General features: G+C 40.4%; 2 protein-coding genes across 2 annotated transcripts in view; one reads left to right on the forward strand and one right to left on the reverse strand.

Annotated features, from left to right (window-relative positions):
• The window catches only part of LOC134669432 (nuclear cap-binding protein subunit 1), a 41,334-nt gene extending 23,021 nt beyond the window's left edge, over positions 1-18,313 (reverse strand). The window contains exons 1-5 of the mRNA XM_063527009.1: positions 18,165-18,313; positions 17,295-18,076; positions 14,645-15,063; positions 14,050-14,187; positions 12,624-12,727 (exon numbers count right to left, since the gene is read on the reverse strand). Of these exons, the coding sequence (XP_063383079.1) occupies positions 12,624-12,727; positions 14,050-14,187; positions 14,645-15,063; positions 17,295-18,076; positions 18,165-18,210 (1,489 nt within the window). The 5' untranslated portion in view covers positions 18,211-18,313. The remainder of the gene's footprint in view (positions 1-12,623; positions 12,728-14,049; positions 14,188-14,644; positions 15,064-17,294; positions 18,077-18,164) is intronic.
• On the forward strand, positions 877-11,260 carry LOC134669406 (mucin-2-like). Its single transcript, XM_063526933.1, has 2 exons — positions 877-995; positions 7,219-11,260. Exons 1-2 carry the CDS (start codon positions 957-959, stop codon positions 10,624-10,626), a joined length of 3,447 nt encoding a protein of 1,148 aa, XP_063383003.1. The 5' UTR covers positions 877-956; the 3' UTR covers positions 10,627-11,260.
• Positions 18,314-19,719: the final 1,406 nt, after the last annotated feature.

Here is a 19,719-nt window from a genome sequence, read left to right on the forward strand (position 1 = left end):
CAAATAACGCCACTAAAGGACTATAAATGCTTTTCTTTTGATAAATGTAAAAATAATGCAGATAGAGTAAAATCATTGTTTTCATTACTAAATTTTGAAAATCTAAATGAAGAAGAAAAAACCACCATTTCAAGCATTTGCGCCAAATATGCCGATATATTTCAGCTACCAGGTGACTCATTAAGCACTATGAATTTATATGAGCAAACAATACGACTTAAACCAATTTAAGGTGACATTTAATAAATAGAAAATATATTTAATAAAATAAACAATAATTCTAATTACATTTTCATAAAGGTCACCTAAATGCCACTCACGTAGGCCACTAGTATATAAGCACCAATTTACTCAATAAAGATGTTCAGTAATCAGCAGACGTTATTAGTATTATTTACTACCCTGCGACGCCCCACATTACATATGGAATTAAATTTACTTTTACTGTAAACAGCATATAAAAGAAACCAAATAAAAGAAAAAGTCCAGGTCGTGTCATATCAGAAGGTCAAGGAGTTGGCAGAGGATCGGACGAGTTGGAGATTGCTCCACCGACAAGAGCACAGCTCTTAAATATAAAGAAGAAGAAGTAAACAGCATACATAATTCATTATATGCAACAACGCTAACACAATATTTCTTATACCCAACAATTTCCACTAAAAAACACAAACAAATTATTCAATACAAATCAAATAACCAAACCGTCCATCAATACAATACTTTCTGAGTTTCTGTAGCTCCAATCGAAAAAGTCCTAAGCTGAAAGAGATATAAACGAATAGACGCCTATTTGGTGTAATGCTTGATATTTCCGCGTGCCACCCCCACTAGGGGTGAGCTGTGCGCCCGACGCTGCGCAGTCGTCAGTCCGCGATGCTCGGTGCCACGGCGCCGCACGCGTCTGATCTATGATACATATCGATCATCTATGTGCTGTGAATCAGTGATTAACAATGCGGTCCGGGGTTATATGCGTTTTGTTAGTTTTACTTGTGAGTAATTTGGTATTTTTTATAGTGACATTGGTAGATTATTTAACAATTAAAATTAGGCTAAATATTTATGAAAAATTGCGATAAAAGACTTCAATACGTAGAACTTTGTAATACATAAATATCAATACACCTTATAAAACAAAGTCCCCCGGCGCATCTGTCTGTACTGTGTATGTATGTTCGCGATAAACTCAAAAACTAATGAACGGATTTTCATGCGGTTTCAACCTATCAATAGAGTGATTCTTGAGGAAGATTTAGATGTATAATTTGTTACGTTTTTATGTAACCTGTGCGAAGCCGGAGCGGGTCGCTAGTATTAAAATAATCATGGGATTCGAAAATTAGAAACTCTAAAAACCACTGGCACTCAAAGTAGTCAAAGTTTGTGGAAAACGTCATCGCTTTTCTCCAAAAAATGTGCTTTTCATTAATTTATTTCGTAGTAAACTTCATTTTCGTTTCTTTAAACCCCTCCCTGCTTGAATTGAGCTGAAAACTACCCTTTCTTCTGTTTGCCTACTTAACTACCTAATAAAGCAATCTACCAAGTCAATCAAGTGTAATCAAGTTTAAAGAGTTATATGAACCAAATATCGGAAAACTTTTACATCAAAACACAATAGTTATAATTATAATAGTAATTAGTAAGTTACGTGCTCATCCAATAAGTGACAAACGTTAGACAATGACCTTCTATTGTGGAATGTGAGTTTCCCAGCGAAGTAGAGCGTTGGCGGATATCAGCGCGTCTTATTACTCGAATCATATATCACGACTGTTTATTACGGCTACGCTCCGTGTTGTCTTAACTGTGGGACAATATTGTGGGGATTTTTAAAAACTGTTATTTAACTTGCAATGTTTATGATATGTTTGAGTTTCGGGCCAAATCTTGCAAGCTAAATTAGACCCATTTCCCATAACGCATAACGTAGAGGCTCCAGTGCCTGACACAGCTCTAATAATCGACATTTACAATCATAATATCACAGCAATAAAGTTGACAGCAAGGTGTCGAATATTGGGTCTTAAAATATCGATTATTGGGGTGTTAATATTATGGTACTCGAGCTGATCTGATGATGGACACAGGTGGCCAAAGGATCTCTGCGATAAAACAACATAACATAACCTAATGTATTTCGGTTTGTTAAAATTGTTCTGATGAGTAGTTACCTATTAGTTGCCTGTTGAAAGAAAAGAACATACGCGATAAACGTATTCAAGTTGTTTCTTGTAAATTTTGGCATCATGAATTTTGATAAATGTTTGAGGCGATTCAACCAATTGGGTCGTGTGAAATTGTAAATAAATTTTCAATAAAATTTGTGTCGGCGGATGAACGAACATCGTACGGATAAAATAAACATATTAACGGAAACAGCACGTTTGTTTATATGCGTTTGTATTTATGTTTGCGTATGTGTATGTGTAATGTTATGGTTATATTCGTATTTTGTTGTCACCTTAGTGACATTGCTATTGGGTATTGGAGTTTTATCGCATTATTTACATATGTATTATGAAACTGGCGGATTTCTACCGTGACAACAGACGATTGTAAAATCCGGACTTTATACGTTTTATAATGTAATGTAAAACATTGTACTTTTTTGACAATTAAATTTTAATAAACTGTTTATATTTAATATGATATTCTATCACGAGGTATATTAAGGTTTATAACAATATTCGGAAATAATCGAAATTAAATTCAATAAGCATCGTCGGTTGGTACTAGTTACATGGATATTGCAATAAAATATACTACTTCAGTCCAGCTAATATTATAAATTATAAACGTGAAACTTGAATAAAGGTATGTACATACATACATACCTATCTAAACTTATTTTTTATTTATTTTGGATTAAACTCAGTATAAATAATTTAATATGTCGATAAAAATTTACTTGCCAGAATTGCGTTAACCACATTGAACGCAAGTTAGGTATGTTACAAGTAAAGTTAATAACAGTGTGTTAGAAATAAGAAATAATACCCTTCATTCAACGTCCAGCTAACTACGAAATATATATAATCTATAAAAATCCATTTACCTTGCTATGATTATCATATGGAAAACTGAATGGAAGTGGCGTATAAATCGTTACGATAAGTCGTCGCGCTCCGTGCACAACTGGGTCTAGATCATACACTCCCTAGTAAATAATTCAGATAATCTATGCTGTAATATCACAATGGAAAAAGAAATCCGTTCCATTAATCGACAAATTTTGTGCTCGACTGTACTCGATTGCCACCAGTTTGTCGAGTTTAAAGAAATTGATAATATTATCCTAAAGCTCTTGAAAAAAAAAACCTTTAACCAACCAGGCCATGAACAGATTTTCATGACCAATAGCTTCCCGGTGATAACTCGTAAAGCGTCAAGGGCGAAGTGTAATGAACCCTCGTGGACGTCAGCTGCCGCTCCGTTGGGATGCCATGACCGACGAAATTAGCGCCTAGACCGTTGTCTAGCAGGTTTGAAAATTTATTTTGACCCTATGATCGACTGATAGAGTATGCCTTGAAGTTGAAGTATTAAGTCCGCCTTTTTATGCAATAAAATAAATATGCAAACTAGGTTTGTTTCGGTTTGCCTACTTTATAATCCTCGTATGTAGGTAATGCCGGTACCTTGTAGTAGATGAGTTACTAATTTGTATGACGGGAACCGGGAATTCTCGGTTCCGGGACTGAGTTTGAATAGAAATCTAGCACCCTGTGGGTTTAATTCAAAATTAGAATAGTAACCGTCTAAGTTTGCCCCGACTTGGCAACGATACTGAAAAGGACAGTCATACTTGACGTGGCATTTGGCGTACAGTCGCCATCAGATATATCGGAGCGGCCAAGGTGCTCATTAATATCTGAGCACGCCTCTATTGTCAAGGCGTTAGAGTGCGTGTTCAGATATTGTGAACACCTTGGCCGCGCCGATATATCTGATGGTGACTGTACAAACAGTCGGAATACGCTAAGTTATTGCAGTGCTACGAGTACGTCTAGCTTATACAGGGTGATTCATGAGACGTGAGCAGGACTAATCCTGCACACTCAGTAACTGATAATTGATCGATCACCGTCGTATTTAGGTGAAACAAGGGGTCATCCATTAATTACGTCACACGAATTTCTAGGTTTTTTGACCCCTCCCCCCCCTCCTTGTCACACTTGGTCACATTTGGCAAACCCCTCCCCCCTAGTGTGACGTCACATTTTTTCTACGAAATCGCCATATCGAATTAAGTAAGTACCTAAGTATTATTAATATTTTATCAAAATATTTTTGACGATATAAATATTAGTAATTTTATAACCCAAAACTGCTTAGAAAAGAAAATTAAACGAATAAAAATGATTATCGTTTTAAAAATTTGTTATTAAAATGTATAACGAATAAAATAATTTAAATAAATTTTCGGTTACTGATGAAGTTAAAGTGACGTCACAAAGTTTGTGTCTCCCCCCTCCCCCACGTCACAATATGTCACATTTTCTTGACCCCCTCCCTCCCCCTAAACGTGTGATGTAATTAATGGATGACCCGGCCCCAACCACACTTTCATATTTTTTTACTTTTTGCTGAGGGCAAATTTAATTCTCTACAATCATAGTCACCCTACAAGACCTAATTAATAAACATAAAACCTCTTTAACCGTAATGACAGTATTTTGATTACGAAGAAAATAAACTGACAAATTTAAGTGAGATACGACTTTTCAAAAGTAACCAGGCCGTGATGACATTTAATTTGATACAGAATATCGGTAGTTTAGTATTCTAATTTTAGGGTGACCATGCATGTCGTTAATAAATTAATAACTTTATTTTTTCAACGCGACTAGAAAATTCACGTTAACCTCACTAATACTGATACGAAGCATTTGCTTATAATTTACGAAGAGCGCAGTGTTAATCCTGCTCATGTCTCCTGAATCACCCTGTAGAGATCGATATGTATGCATTCTTATTGCCAGGTTTGTGCAAAGTTAGCGTGGTCAGAGTGTAGCGTAAACGGTATTGTTACATAGACTTATTCCAACGTTATGTACATTAATCATAATGTCATGAACATCTATATAAATTAAGCTAACCTTCGCTCTTGACACTCAGACGGGTGAGAATATTTCGCAAGTACACTTTACACGCAGCTTTGCGCCTAAATAGTCTATTGGTCGATTTGGTCGAGATTAGACCATTGTTACGGGTTTGCGCAAACCATGCATTTCAAGAAATCCGTGTTAATTAAAAACTGAATTTTCAGAAGAAATTTAATAATTTAGCGTTCTCGTAAAAACAGGACGTTACAAAACTAACCTTTTAAAGGGCACACTTAGGTTCACTTGCACCATCACACTAACCCGGGGTTAAGCGGTTTAACCGTCAACCCAGTGTCAAATTGTACTGGTAACCATGGTAAACTCCAGGTTTAACCGGTTAACCCCGGGTTAGTGGAACGGTGCAAGTGGGCCTTAGGTAGATAGCATCCTTAATTTTTTTTTACTAGATAAAATAAGTTTATAATCTTGTAAAATTCTAAAGTGAATAAAGATATGTCATTATCATTAGTTTTTTTTCATATTATTTTATAATGAAATTAGTTTTTAATTACTGTTATATCTGTTTACTTTTTTGTTGTTATTAAATAAACATTACTTTTATAACTGACCGAAGCGAAGCGAAGTTCTCCGTTTCTACTTGAGCAAGAAATCTTCCGTATGTTCGAATGTTCTCTACATGTCGTATTTCTCAACCGATTCGCGTGAAATTTTGTGAGTAGGTCATAGAATCTAGATTTCAAAAACTGAAACTATAGAGCTTAATAGATTTTTATTGCCGATTAAATGTTTGGAATGTCTTCAAAATGACGGAGAGAGGGGTTCGCGAGGTCTACAGTTCACACAGCCACACTAATAATACAGTCCCTATTAACGACCGATCTGGCCTAGTGGGTAGTGACCCTGCCTGTGAAGCCGATGGTCCTGGTTTCGACTCCCGGTAAGGGCATTTATGAACACAAATATTTATTCCTGAGTCATGGTTATTTTCTATGTATATAAGTATGTATGTCGTCGCTTAGCACCCATAATACAAGCTTTGCTTATACATATAGTTTAGGGCTAGGTCTGTGTAAGATGTCCCCTAATATTTATTTATTATTTATTTATTTATTAATCTGTCAACAATCCGCGTTCATCAAGGAATTTCAGACAAAATTCTGTTGTAATCTGTGCATTGGAAATTGGCGCGGGGACGGCCCGACAGGCACGCGACGCGCGCACGCCACACTTTCCCGTTTTACTTTCGAACGCACCGCTGAAATACACATTTTTTACAATTCTAATAATAGCTTGTTTACTCCATTCGTGAAATTGTATTTGCGGTATTGAAGCTAAATATGTCGACGAAATTACGTTGTACTCAGAATGAGGATCGGGCTGTCAAGAGGGCGTTCTTGGGATGACCGATTAGTAGCCGTCCGGTGGGTCGGCCCAGGTATCGCTGGGTAGACAGTGTGGCGGTGGATCTGCTTCAGCTTCGCGTCAGTAACTGGCAGGAAGTTGCGCAGGATCGAGACAGGTGGCACGCTCTCGTTTCGGAGGCCAAGATTCTCTTTGGATCGCTGAGCCATAATAGTTAGTTAAATTACATTGTAATCTCTCTCTTCGGCCGTTCCCTCATGACAGGATTCTGGTTATCACCGGGTGAATTTCGCATTACAAATCGAAATAGATGTCATATATTAAAGAAAACGTAACGAAGGCCTCCATATCCAGTGGTGAAGGCCATTTTAGTTTATAATTTATGTATAGTACCTACTGTGACTACTTAAAAAAAGAAATGAAAATATTTGATAAAAAATAATTTGACTGTCACTATTATTTTTGCATAGCCTTACCTATTTCAGCATTACATCAATCAGCAATACATTTAATGACATTGTCATGAACATCATCATCATCATCATCATCATCATCATCATCATCTCAGCCATAAGACGTCCACTGCTGAACATAGGCCTCCCCCTTATGGGGGGTGAATGCCATAATCGCCACGCTTGGCAGGCGGGTTGGCGATCGCAGTCGAGTACACCGAATTTGAGGGACGCTGCTGCCCGTCCACCGGTCGTCTTGGACGTAGTTTAAGGACATATGGGGTCCATGAACATCTATAAATTATGCTAATTAAATATTTCCTTGGTTTCAGATACGAAAAGGAGCAGGGGATGAAGATTTCCGGCCGACACCGATACCGCTGAACGAGTGGCACGAGGTGCGGGGGTGGAGGGGGCAGCGCGCGGAGAGGGTGCCCACCCTGCAAGAAGTTCTACACGCGCCTGCCCACTACTGGGAAGACGCACTCAGACACAGCGTCTACCTCACCCTAGTCAGAGACAAGATAGACCAGCTCATAGCAAACGGGAGTCCCGAACACGCCAACGATCTTGACGACAGAGATCTCTGGGACAAAGTCAAGCGAGCGCCCTTCGATAGAAATGATAACGAAGACCCTCCCATGGTCGGAGATGTTGTCATGATGGCCAAGGGTAAACTGATGGAAGAGAACGGCGGATTCAGGTTCAAAGAAGACGATAAGTTCAAAGATAAGTGCAGGGAGAAATGCATGGACGGTGTTAAAGCGCTCTGGTCGGTTAAGAGGATACGACAGAGAGACTCGGACGTCACGGGGCGATATCATTACGAGCTCACGTTTTCAGTGATCACGCAGAAGAAACATAAGAAGCATGAGAAACCCGCGAGAACGTTTACTGTCAGGGAGACTGCTCCGGAGAGAATAGTGGACGCACCGTTGGAGAACCGGTATTATGAGTCTACAACACCACCGGTACCAATACCGGCAGCAGTGCAGCCAACGCGCGCTGATCGATCGCTTTGGATCCACAAGAACATCGCTCCACGGAACCAAGCGAGACAGCATCATAACGGCCTCGACAGACTATGGTCCTCACTGTTCTCTGATGATGATGATGACGTACCCCCACTACGGTACAAGCCTAAACAGTACCAGCACAACCAGTACAATCCACCCCCTCCTATATACCAACAGTATTCCAAGGCTGGGTACGTAGGATCGCCGAATGACCATCAAAAGGCAGGATATGTAGGTTCTCCAAGCGAGCATCAGCAGAAGTTAGTACCTCACAATACCCATCATGTGTACAAATATAATCAGTACCGTCGCCCCATCCCCCCGCCACCCCCGCCGCATCATCAACAACACTACTTAGACATCGAGCAGATAGGAGTCGTCAGCGCCCCCTATCACCAGGACCACAGACATGGACCGCCTCACAAACCAGGAAAGACGCAACGGCCACCAGTATTACCAACTCCACCCAATCCGGTTTTGCCCCAAAAGAACTTCACCATCGAAACTACAACACCGTTGAAACCCAACAGTGAAGAAACTACTCAGACTACTCACAAACCTGAAGTGCATCCACCGAAAACTTATAACAAACAGAAGCCGACGACGGTGAAAATTAGTTACGTCACGGATCATGTCAGGCCGCCCGTCTACAACGCGCCTCCTGGAGTTTTCGTGACAATGGACAAGAAACCTTTCAAGCCGATGCCACCTCTGAGACTCGTCCACTCGTCAAAGCTCCATAAGACTCCTCGGCCGACCGACTTCAGACCAAGCCCTCAAGTTTTAGACGTTTCCTCATTCTCAGAACCGGATCCATTACTTGACACTGCATTTAGGCCAATCACAGTGAATTATGCAAACAGCAACACTACCGAGAAAGCTGAAGCCGCGAGCGACAATCATTTCCGAAAATCTAATTCGACCGCCAAGAAGCCACCGAAGAAGAACGAAATCGTAAATACACAACGAGTTACAACGACAGCACCCGAGATTATAACCGCGCACAGTGTGACAGAGGACAGCGATGCGGAGTGGACCAACGTGTTGGGCGCGTTCGCTAAGACTACGCCGATGGCCGCTGAGAGCGCTGAGAAAGGAAAGGCAAAAACGCCTGGAACAACTACTCCTATGACGACGACTACGGTGTCAACAACCACCACAACAACGCCAGCTCCAACCACGACCACCAAGCGGTTACCCAAGAGAACAACGAAAACTACTACAACTACTACCACTGAAGCGCCTACAACAACGCCAAAGCCCAAGAAACGCACGCGTCCGCCACCGAAATTCACTAAACCAGAAAAGGTTAAGAAACATAAGCGCATTACAACAACTACCACTACAACTGAACGTCCATCCAAACGCAAAGAACAAGATCTGACGCCTCAAGCTAGTTCAGCGTCTGCCACCGCGCAATCTACTACGACAACGTCAACGACAACAACTACTACTACTCCTGAGCCCACGACAACCACCGTTCAAACGACGACAACTACCACACAACCTCCAACAACTACCGAGACGCCGACACCGACCCCGGAAACTGAACCACCAAAAGCAAAAAGCCGCTACAGGCAATCTACGTTAAGATACAGAAGTGTTCTAACAGGCCATGATAAGAAAGAAGAAAAGGCACGGACGATCATACCACCAACGGGTGTAATCAAACCGAGAAGGAAGGGAACTAAATACACGAACTACATTACGTCTACGCCTAAATTCTCAGATATGCAATTTGACGAAGAAGGCCGAGAAGATCATGTCGTCAGTCCGTACAAATCAAAATCTGTATCTACTACTACAGAGTCTATAACAACTACTAATCATGCTGCTTCGAAACCAACTACCCCAGCGTACGAGGAGGTAGCAGATCATATTTATATCACTAGTGAATTACCAGAATATTCCTTTGGCCCTGACGATGATTTTGATGATTCAGATGAAAGAGATGACGAACAGGAGACAAGGGAAACCTCAGAGTTCCTTCCCTCTACATCAGCATTGGTAACTCCGAATGAAACTACAAACGAAATTGTAGAAATTGAAGAAGAGCCGGTGGAAGCAACTGCAGAAGTCGTAGCGACGACGCCTTTATCCGCAGCAAAAAACAAAACCAAATGTAAGAAGAAGAAACTACATACCCATAACAATACTACAGAAGAAGTTAAGACTGAGGAATGGAGGGCAGAGGAATCGACTGTACACGAGACAATATCAGTAGAAAAACCAGAGGAAAGGTCAGAAGAAGTAAAAGTAGAGGTTAAGAAGCCAGAAGAAGAGGAGCTAGCAGTTCAAGCATTAGAACAAACAAGTTCAACAACTAGTACTACGACAACGACTGAACCATCTTCAACGCCTGACATCTTCGAAGAAATTTTCGGAGGATTCACGTTTGACGACTCCGTAACGGAATCAAAAAACAATGAGTCATCAAAATTAGATGAACAGGAAAGCACCAATCAGCAACAATTCATCAAAGCGGAGGACGATTTCGCAGATTTCTTTGATGCCTTCGATGAGAAACACAGACAACATAGAGATGGGAAATATGATGATGAGTATGAATATGATGACAAAGAACGTTTATTGGATGATGATGAGTTCCAGTACCAAGGCGACGAGGATCGGAGAGGTTCGAGAGACGTGAAAGACGAGGAGGAATCGTATGAAGATTATCAGGAACGTCCCTTCAGTTTATTAGAACTCATGGCCATGGAGTAGACTAAAATTTTTGCAATACCTTTCCAAGGAGCATTTTAATTATTGGTCTACCTTGTGTCCCGTACAAAAACGATTTTTTTTTAGCGTTATAGATGTAAAAGTATATCGCTGTGACATTTTTTTAATGCTTAGGAAAATAGTGCGTCTTGTATATTTTGGCAAAAAAAATGTGGCTTTCTAGAAGAGTCCTTATGCTTAGAGTGCAATAAGGTCCTTTCCATCTGAAATTTCAACAGAAATTCTGATGAAAATGTCCATTAAGCATAAATATGTACATTAATGGAAATTCTTCTTCCCTTCCCTTCTCTGATGGAAAAGTTGGAAAACCACAAATATGTTTTTTACGGGATATACTTGCGGAAATGCTCCTAAAATACTCATATCATAGCTTTAACTCTTTCCTGCTCTGATCTCAAAAACTACAGATTTTGTATTTCTATCACTTACTGAAAAAACACCTTTCAAGAGCCAGTATGTTAACCTTGAGATACTTAAGACAAGAACTATTAGAAGTACTATATGTCATAAGGGGTCATCCATTAATTACGTCACACGAATTTCTAGGTTTTTTTATCCCTCCCCCTCCTTGTCACACTTGGTCACATTTGGCAAACCTCTCCCCCCCTAGTGTGACGTCACATTTTTTCTACAAATCGCCAAATCGAATTAAGTAAGTACCTAAGTATTATTAATATTTTATCAAAATATTTTTGACGATATAAATATTAGTAATTTTATAACCCAAAACTGCTTAGGAAAGAAAAGTAAACGAATAAAAACGATTATCGTTTTAAAAACTTGTTATTTAAATGTACAGCGCATAAAATAATTTAAATAAATTTTCGGTTACTGATGAAGTTAAAGTGACGTCACAAACTTTGTGTCTCCCCCCTCCCCCATGTCACAATATGTCACATTTTCTTGACCCCCTCCCTCCCCCTAAACGTGTGATGTAATTAATGGATGACCCCTAATGATTTTCTCCCCCCTCCCCCATGTCACAATATGTCACATTTTCTTGACCCCCTCCCTCCCCCTAAACGTGTGATGTAATTAATGGATGACCCCTAATGATTTTTTCTGTGAGTGGTGGAAGTTAGAGTCAAGATCACTGTTGTAAGCGTACGTAGGATAAATAGGAATTAGTATTACAAAATATTTAAAAGCATTTATTTGTGAACTCATAGTAACTATCGAATTGCACTCTTGCCCACAGCTCGTGTTACCGATGTGTAAATATTTCAACATTCTAGATTAGTTTAGAATAAGATGAAATAAATTATTTTTATATGAAAAATAAAACGGTTAAAATTGTATGGCGTTTTACTAACCTTAAAAATACAAGAGGACAAAAAATGTTTAATCAAAAGAAAGTGAAAATGAAAAGAACTTCAGATTCTTCAACAAAATTGTTCATAGACAGGCTGATAGTTAGATCAAGAAAAGTCTGCAGGGATTTTGAGAGCCCACGCAGTGCAAGTGTTATTTACACGTCATAATTTCATTGAAGTTTGACGTTTAAAATTACACTTGCACTGCGTGGCGTGGGGTAGCAAAATCGCTGCATACTTTTCTCGGTCTGACTCTAAACTAAATCCTACACTCTTATATACAGATTTTAAGGATACTGGAGCCTAATTTGGCGTACGACCCGCGCCTGCGCCGCATCGCATTCGTTACGCAGTATATCACGCAAACATTTTTTTTATAAGGTCATTCCTAAAAATCCGGACACTTGCCAAGTCCGTCCGCAATCCGGACAAAGGGTCAAAAATCCTGACATGTCCGGGCAAATCCGGACGTATGGCAACCCTACTCGCGGGTACGAATTTCGAAGGGCCAATTTTTAACTTTATAGCGATCACATTCCTATTACTATTAAAATGTTTTTTCATTTTTCCCACTTTGATTAAAATTATATATTTAGCAAATGCCGATTGGTGATCTCTATATCTTATGGAAAGGCATGGTTATATGTAGTATGTATGTAGACTTACCAGCACCCTCCATAGAGTATTTGTAGATGGGCTCAGGCTTGAGAGGCACGAACGACGCGAACGCTTCGGGCATCATATCTTTTAATCTCTGCTGATATGACAACCTGCCAAACAATGAAAAATTTAGTGTTTCGAAGAGTTTCCAAACAGTTTTCGAAATATTCATTTTAGAAAGGGTTCTTCAAGAATTTTCCCTGTATTTGTAATGTAAGACGATATTACTTGCAAAATTTCATAGTTCTAGGTCAATGGGAAGCACCTTATACATTTTCGTTCCCTTGAGAGTGTCGAAATGTATGTTTTGTGTTACATTTAAACGGCTATATCTTTTTTTTACGTTAACTTAGAAGTTTGATTTTTTCACAGCTTTCAGGGACTATGGACCTGAGTATATAGTTTTAATTTCAACTCGATACCTCCACGGTTTCCCGAGATAAAGGGTCTTGACCTTGACTCTTGATAGACAGATGGACAGACAGACCACAAAGTGATCCTAATACTGCCCTGCTAAGAAAATAAGCGGTATATCAAAGGTCGCATTAGTGTAACCTCCATGCCATACATTCCGGACACCGGAACAATGTTAGACCTCAGAGTAAAGATGTCCACTTGATTAGGTTTTCCTAGGATTGCGGTGCCGTCATATAGCGGCCGTCTCCATACAAAATAATACGACTAAATATGGATGTCGTAGTATTTTGTATGGAGACGGCCGCTATATGACGGCACCGCTATCCTAGGAAAACAGAGCTTAAGGGCCACCCCACATTTAGCGTCTTTCGAGCGTCGGCGTCTGGTCAGCGCTATGGAAAATGACGTCGCTGCGCAGTTGCGTCGACGTTGCGTCGAGCAGCGGCCATAGAATTGTAGACGACGACGCTCGAAAGACGCTAAATGTGGGGTGGCCCTAAGTATTCAGTTTCTTTGTTTTGAAGAGGCACTTTACCTCAAGCACTTGGCGAGTACTTCTCTCACGAAGCGCGGCTTGGGGTGGTCGGGCTCGAGCTGGGTGCACGCCTCCCAGTCGTCCCACCACCAGCGGTATTGGAAATTGCTCAGGTGATATGCGAACCAGTTGACGAACCAGTTTATGTCTGGCACCTTACCTCAAGCACTTGGCGAGTACTTCTCTCACGAAGCGCGGCTTGGGGTGGTCGGGCTCGAGCTGGGTGCACGCCTCCCAGTCGTCCCACCACCAGCGGTATTGGAAATTGCTCAGGTGATATGCGAACCAGTTGACGAACCAGTTTATGTCTGGCACCTTACCTCAAGCACTTGGCGAGTACTTCTCTCACGAAGCGCGGCTTGGGGTGGTCGGGCTCGAGCTGGGTGCACGCCTCCCAGTCGTCCCAGGACCAGCGGTATTGGAAGTTGCTCAGGTGATATGCGAACCAGTTGACGAACCAGTTTATGTCTGGCACCTTACCTCAAGCACTTGGCGAGTACTTCTCTCACGAAGCGCGGCTTGGGGTGGTCGGGCTCGAGCTGGGTGCACGCCTCCCAGTCGTCCCAGGACCAGCGGTACTGGAAGTTGCTCAGGTGGTACGCGAACCAGTTGACGAATCTAATAGGCAATATAAAATTTGAGCAATAAATACATCAATATTTCAATGAGTGTAAGATTACGCAATTTACTAAAAACAAAGAGAATAGAGTGTATAGAGAGTTACTGTCATGGTAAATTATGTAGCCACAGTACATTTACTGCCATCTTTCGACAGAAGATTAAAACTTTTAGAACGCCATTTGACTTGAATCCTTATTCTTTCACAGATATGACTGTTAATTTGTTAAATATTGCAATTAACGCCATCTACTCGACAGAAGGCCAAAGGTTATGGCGCCATCGCTCGAAAAGATTCCAGACAGACAGACGGACAGAGGGTGGAGTCTTAGTAATAGGATCCCGTTTTTATCCCTCTTTGGGTATGGAACCCTAAAAAGTAATGGAGAAACGTCAACACTAATATGGCGCTAACCGGAAGTCCGTTAAAGCAATATGTCCAGAAAAAAATACATACCTGTCAAAACAAGCCACATTCATAGTATCAATCCTCAGGAACAATATCTCAGTAGCCTGCGCCAGCACTTGCGGCATCGTCGACGGCTGCAGCTTACACAGCTCAATCAATATCGTCCCGTAGCAGATCTCCAAATACCTCGGCCTAGGCAGGTTGAACAGCTCAGCGAAAATCACCTCTACGATACAGTACTCTAAGGGTATCTTTCCCTTGTACGGGAAGCAGAGTAGTTGAGCGGCGCATTCTTTGCGTTCCAAGTGGTACGCTTCGATGATGTTGTGGAGGTGTTCCTCGATTAGGAAGCGCTCGATGGAGTGCGCTCCGGGGAGGACGGGGCCGTCCGGGCAGTCGGTGTAGTCGAACATGCGGAACACTACGCGGGGCATGGGGTAGGAGTCACCATCGTTGTGGGGCGGTGGCTGAAATGTAGAAAAGCTAATGAGTGTTTATGTCTGAAAGACTAGCACTAAGGGTCCCCCCACATCTAGCGTCTTTCGAGCGTCGGCGTCTTTCGGCGTCTGGTCAGCACTATGGAAAATGACGTCGCTGCGCAGTTGCGTCGACGTTGCGTCGAGCGCGGCCATACAGTTGTAGACGCCGACGCTCGAAAGACGCTAGATGTGGGGGGGGGGCCTAAATGCCCCACTACGTATTAGGCAATAATGGCAATATGCCATTAAACCCAATTATTAGTCCCAATAAGGCCTAGTTTACCCTCTGGGTTGGAAGGTGAGATGGCAGTCGCTTTCGTAAAAACTAGTGCCTACGTCAAATCATGGGATTAGTTGTCAAGCGGACCCCAGGCTCTCATGCGCCGTGGCGAAATGCCGGGATAACGCGAGGAAGGAGGGGCAATATGCCATTAAACCATTAAAAACTCAGGAGTAAAATCAAAAATTCTCAGGTAAAAGAACTTTTACCACACCAGCTCGGAAAGGCTTACTTTACACTTCAAAAACTGATAGCAAAGCTGAGGCAAAGTAATCAAATGCAAATTTTGAGTTGTTTTCTTATGTTTGCTAGTAGAATTGTCTTTTAAATGATGATTTTGGATGATAAATATTGAATAACATTCATTTGGATTTGATTTGGTTTGATTTAGTTTGATATTTTACATTTAATATTTGGTTCGGGATGGTGTGGTGGAAAGAACTTTAAAAGCTTAGCTTAGCAGTCTTAAATGACAAACATAGCAGGTTTTGAATCCTAAGTAAGATAGTACTGATTGATATTCATACAGTTAACTGACAAATTAGAAAGTAAACGCGACTGTGCTTAAAAATTAGGACTTAGGGCCCCCCCACATCTGGCGTCTTTCGAGCGTCGGCGTCGGTCCAGCACTATGGAAAATGACGTCGCTGCGCAGTTGCGTCGTCGCTGCGCAGTTGCGTCGACGCTGCGTCGACGTTGCGTCGACGTCGGCCAAAGAATTGTAGACGCCGACGCTCGAAAGACGCCAGATGTGGGGGGGCCCTTACATTCACCAAGACTAGGGAATGCAATCCCGCATGAGGAACTCAATCCCGGTATTCCGCGGGATTGCCATTTTAAGTCCCGCGGGATCCCGGTATTTGCGGGATCCCGCAAATTAGTATACAATTTTACGAATTAGTACTAAATTTGAAGGTTGAAAACAAAAAGTAAACTAAAATTAGAAATAGTACATTTTGTATTAAAAGAATACGGTATAATGACAGTAATCAAGAATTTAAGAACGTGTGTAAAGGCTTAATTAACGCGATTTCGTAAGTCCTGTACCACTCGTGGCACATACAATGTTTTTCATCACAGCTGTGAGGAAAAAAGAGGGAAAACAATAAAAAAAATGCCTAATTTCGGACGTACCTACATAACAAAATTCCCTGGGTACAAATTTAAGATTTAACGTACCGCATCGCCTACGTAAAATAACACCTTTTACTTTTACGAGCAAGTGTGATGAAATAAATAGACAAATTCGGGCAAAATGCTCTTCCATGTCATTACCCCTTTCCACCATAGATGCATTTAGGCTCCGTGAAGAATTTTCGCCAGTAGGCACGTGCCCGATCCTGTGTTCCTTGTAGTAACACGTAAGAACCACGTCGCTCTTCGATCCCGCAAATCCCGCGGGATCCCGCTTAATTTACGAGCGGGATTAATCCCGCAAATTGCATGCGGGATCCCGGTATTTCGGGATCCTGGTATCCCGGTATTGCATTCCCTAACCAAGACATGTCACTAAAAATATGTGAGCAACAGGTGTCCAACCTAAACCGAATTTTATATCAAAACCGAAGGGTCATTTCTCCAATTTCCATGCAGAAACCTGCCAAAGTGAAACTTTAGTTGGAAGCGACCAATAATACAGTTTCGGCACGGCTAATAAAGGTCCAACATTTTTTTGACCAAACCCAAACCTTTGGTTTGGACATAAAAAATTGCACAAAAACAGTCTATTTGTCAGCATTTCTCTTCCATAGGTCAAATGACATTAATGGGCACAGCATGCACTAACAATAAGTTTAGTCGAAACGAAAATTATATTTCTTTATAGAATAAGGATGAAACAATGTTTTGTGGCACTGATTTAAAAATATGGTTTGCATAATCTATTTCTTCCATCTTAATAAGCAAATCTTAAATGTACTTATACTCAAAAATAATTTACCTGTATTGTTGGCAGTGTATGTTGCAAGGCTTCACACAAAATAGAATCAAAAGCCAGATATGGGCGAGGAATATGCTTCTCTGACCAATTATCCTGCCTCAACTTCTTAATCTGCGCCCAGAGGCAATCCAGATACTCCTCTTGAAGATGTGGTGAGTCTGCAGACCATACTTTAAGGGCTGGCCAGTGTTTCTTGCTCCTCTTGTTCAAGAACACTTCAATGGTGACGAGTAGATGATCAAGCTGAGATTCTTTCTTCTCGTAAAGCTCCCGACCCACCCAAGGCAAAGCGGAGAGTACCGCAAACACAAACCAGTCTCTCCTGACTTGCGGTACTCCATCCTCATTAGCACAGTCTACTAACGTCTCCAATAAGGTTAATAGGGATGATGCAGCCAACACGTGACAGTTGACCAAGTCAGATATGAACCTCAAACAATATCTAGCGGCGTTCCATTTACCCGCTTTCAGGTTTTCTTTGAACGTCTTAACTATGTAGTCTACAAACTCACCACCAAAGTTATAGTTCTTTGCATTGAGAAGACCAACGAGTGTAGCATAAATTGTACATTTCTCTGGCATACGGATAGCGCATTCGGTGAGGATACGTAGGATTTTCACGCGGAAAGTGTTCAAATCCGCTTCTAGAACGCTTGCTAAACCTTCTAGATTACTCTCTAAACTAGAACTGCTTTTCTCTCCAACCCTTAAAATAAGGGACTCTAATCTATCCTCTATCTCCTGGTTCTCTGATACACGACGTCTTTTACGGTGAAGGCGATCTGGAACGAATAATAATTACAATAGTAATTTGCTATGGGAGTAAACAATTATAACCTAAAAAACCCAATTAGACAAAACAAGACATACCGTAACCGTCTCCATCTTCATCTCCATGACCCCTCCTACGATTCATACTTGCTTTTGTTTATTTAATTAAACACAAAAACAATATTTCATAAGAAAATGCCGACGAAATATCCAAAGCAAAATGCAACGCAACGTCAAACGAAACGAGCGTCAAACAAACGTCACATAATATAATTTTTCAGGTTGCAACACCACAATATGCGTTCTGAATATAAATTTCTGGATGTATAGTGTAATAATTGGTAGAGTCTGTGCGGAAAGAGAAGAGTCGTGGCAGAAACGGGAACTAACATTTTAAATTTTATATGGCAATCAAACCTTTGACACCTTGTCATGTAAAAAGTAAACAAACTTCTGTCATTGTATATTTATTAACAAAAACCGCAAGTTTTATGTATAATATATTTTCAAAACACGATAAAACCGTACATAAAACCACAAGGAAAATTATATTTAACATTGTTCGGTTTTGTCAGCGGGAAGAAAACGGCTAAAAGCCGACTATCGACTTACAAAAAGTCGCGGAACGTGTTTCCGCTATTCGCGGGTATTGATGTTGTATTTAATATTAAATAATTACCTATTTAATAAGGCCCCTAAGTAACTGGTCTCCGGTACATAATCGGTAAGTATATTCATTCAAAATATATTAATTTTCATAAATATGCAGGTCATTCATGGTCTTTAAAATAACTGACAAATAGTCTTGATACTTGCCATTTTATGCATATTTATATGTAATTTTTTTTTTCAGGATTGTGTAAAAGTACCTACGGCATCTCGAATAAAAGACCGCTAAGTAGGTGATATGCAAGAATTCGTAATCTACGTGCCGGATTCAAGCACATCCAGTTCAGATGAAGATAGTTCTATGAGTGTCCCTGGTTGTTCTGAAGCTAGCTCAAACATAAGTGACATTGAATATTTTAATTCAGACTTCGATTACAAAGAATAAAACTTTTTCTAATAAAATATTTCTTTATTTGTAGGTTCTGTTAGTTACGAAATTATATTTCATATTTAGCAGTGTTGTGACATAGGGGAGGGGGGAGTCACAAACATTGTGACGTCACTTTAACTTCATCAATATTCATCAGTAACCGAAAATTAATTTATATTTTTTTAATCGCTGTACATTTAAATAATGATGTAGGTAGGAATGTAATTTTCGTTCCTAATTGGTTTTGCGTTATAAAATTACTAATATTTCTTTTACAAAAAATATTTTTTTATAAAAAAAATACAGCCGAGTTAGTATTGCCGATTTCGTTGAAAACAAAATTGCCTAAATGTGACGTCACACAAGGTGGGGAGGGATTTGCAAAATGTGACCAAGTGTGACAAGGAGGGGGGGAGGGGTCAAAAAACCTAGAAATTCGTGAGACGTAATTAATGGATGATTCCTTATGCACTATTTTTATTCATATCCATATTTATTATTAATAATGTACACATACATTACAAGTCAAGTTTACAATGGGTGAAATATATCCCAGATAAAATTACAGTTCTATTGCCCAATTTCTACCCGATTTACCCGGTTTTAATAACTGTT

This window comes from Cydia fagiglandana, chromosome 12 (assembly GCF_963556715.1).
Source record: "Cydia fagiglandana chromosome 12, ilCydFagi1.1, whole genome shotgun sequence".
NCBI lineage: Eukaryota > Metazoa > Arthropoda > Insecta > Lepidoptera > Tortricidae > Cydia > Cydia fagiglandana.

Bases quoted from the DNA above. Each gene is read 5' to 3' on its own strand.
- LOC134669406 (XM_063526933.1), top strand. From the start codon at position 957: ATGCGGTCCGGGGTTATATGCGTTTTGTTAGTTTTACTT. The intron at 996-7,218 runs GTGAGTAATTTG...CCTTGGTTTCAG, and splicing joins GCGTTTTGTTAGTTTTACTT to ATACGAAAAGGAGCAGGGGA.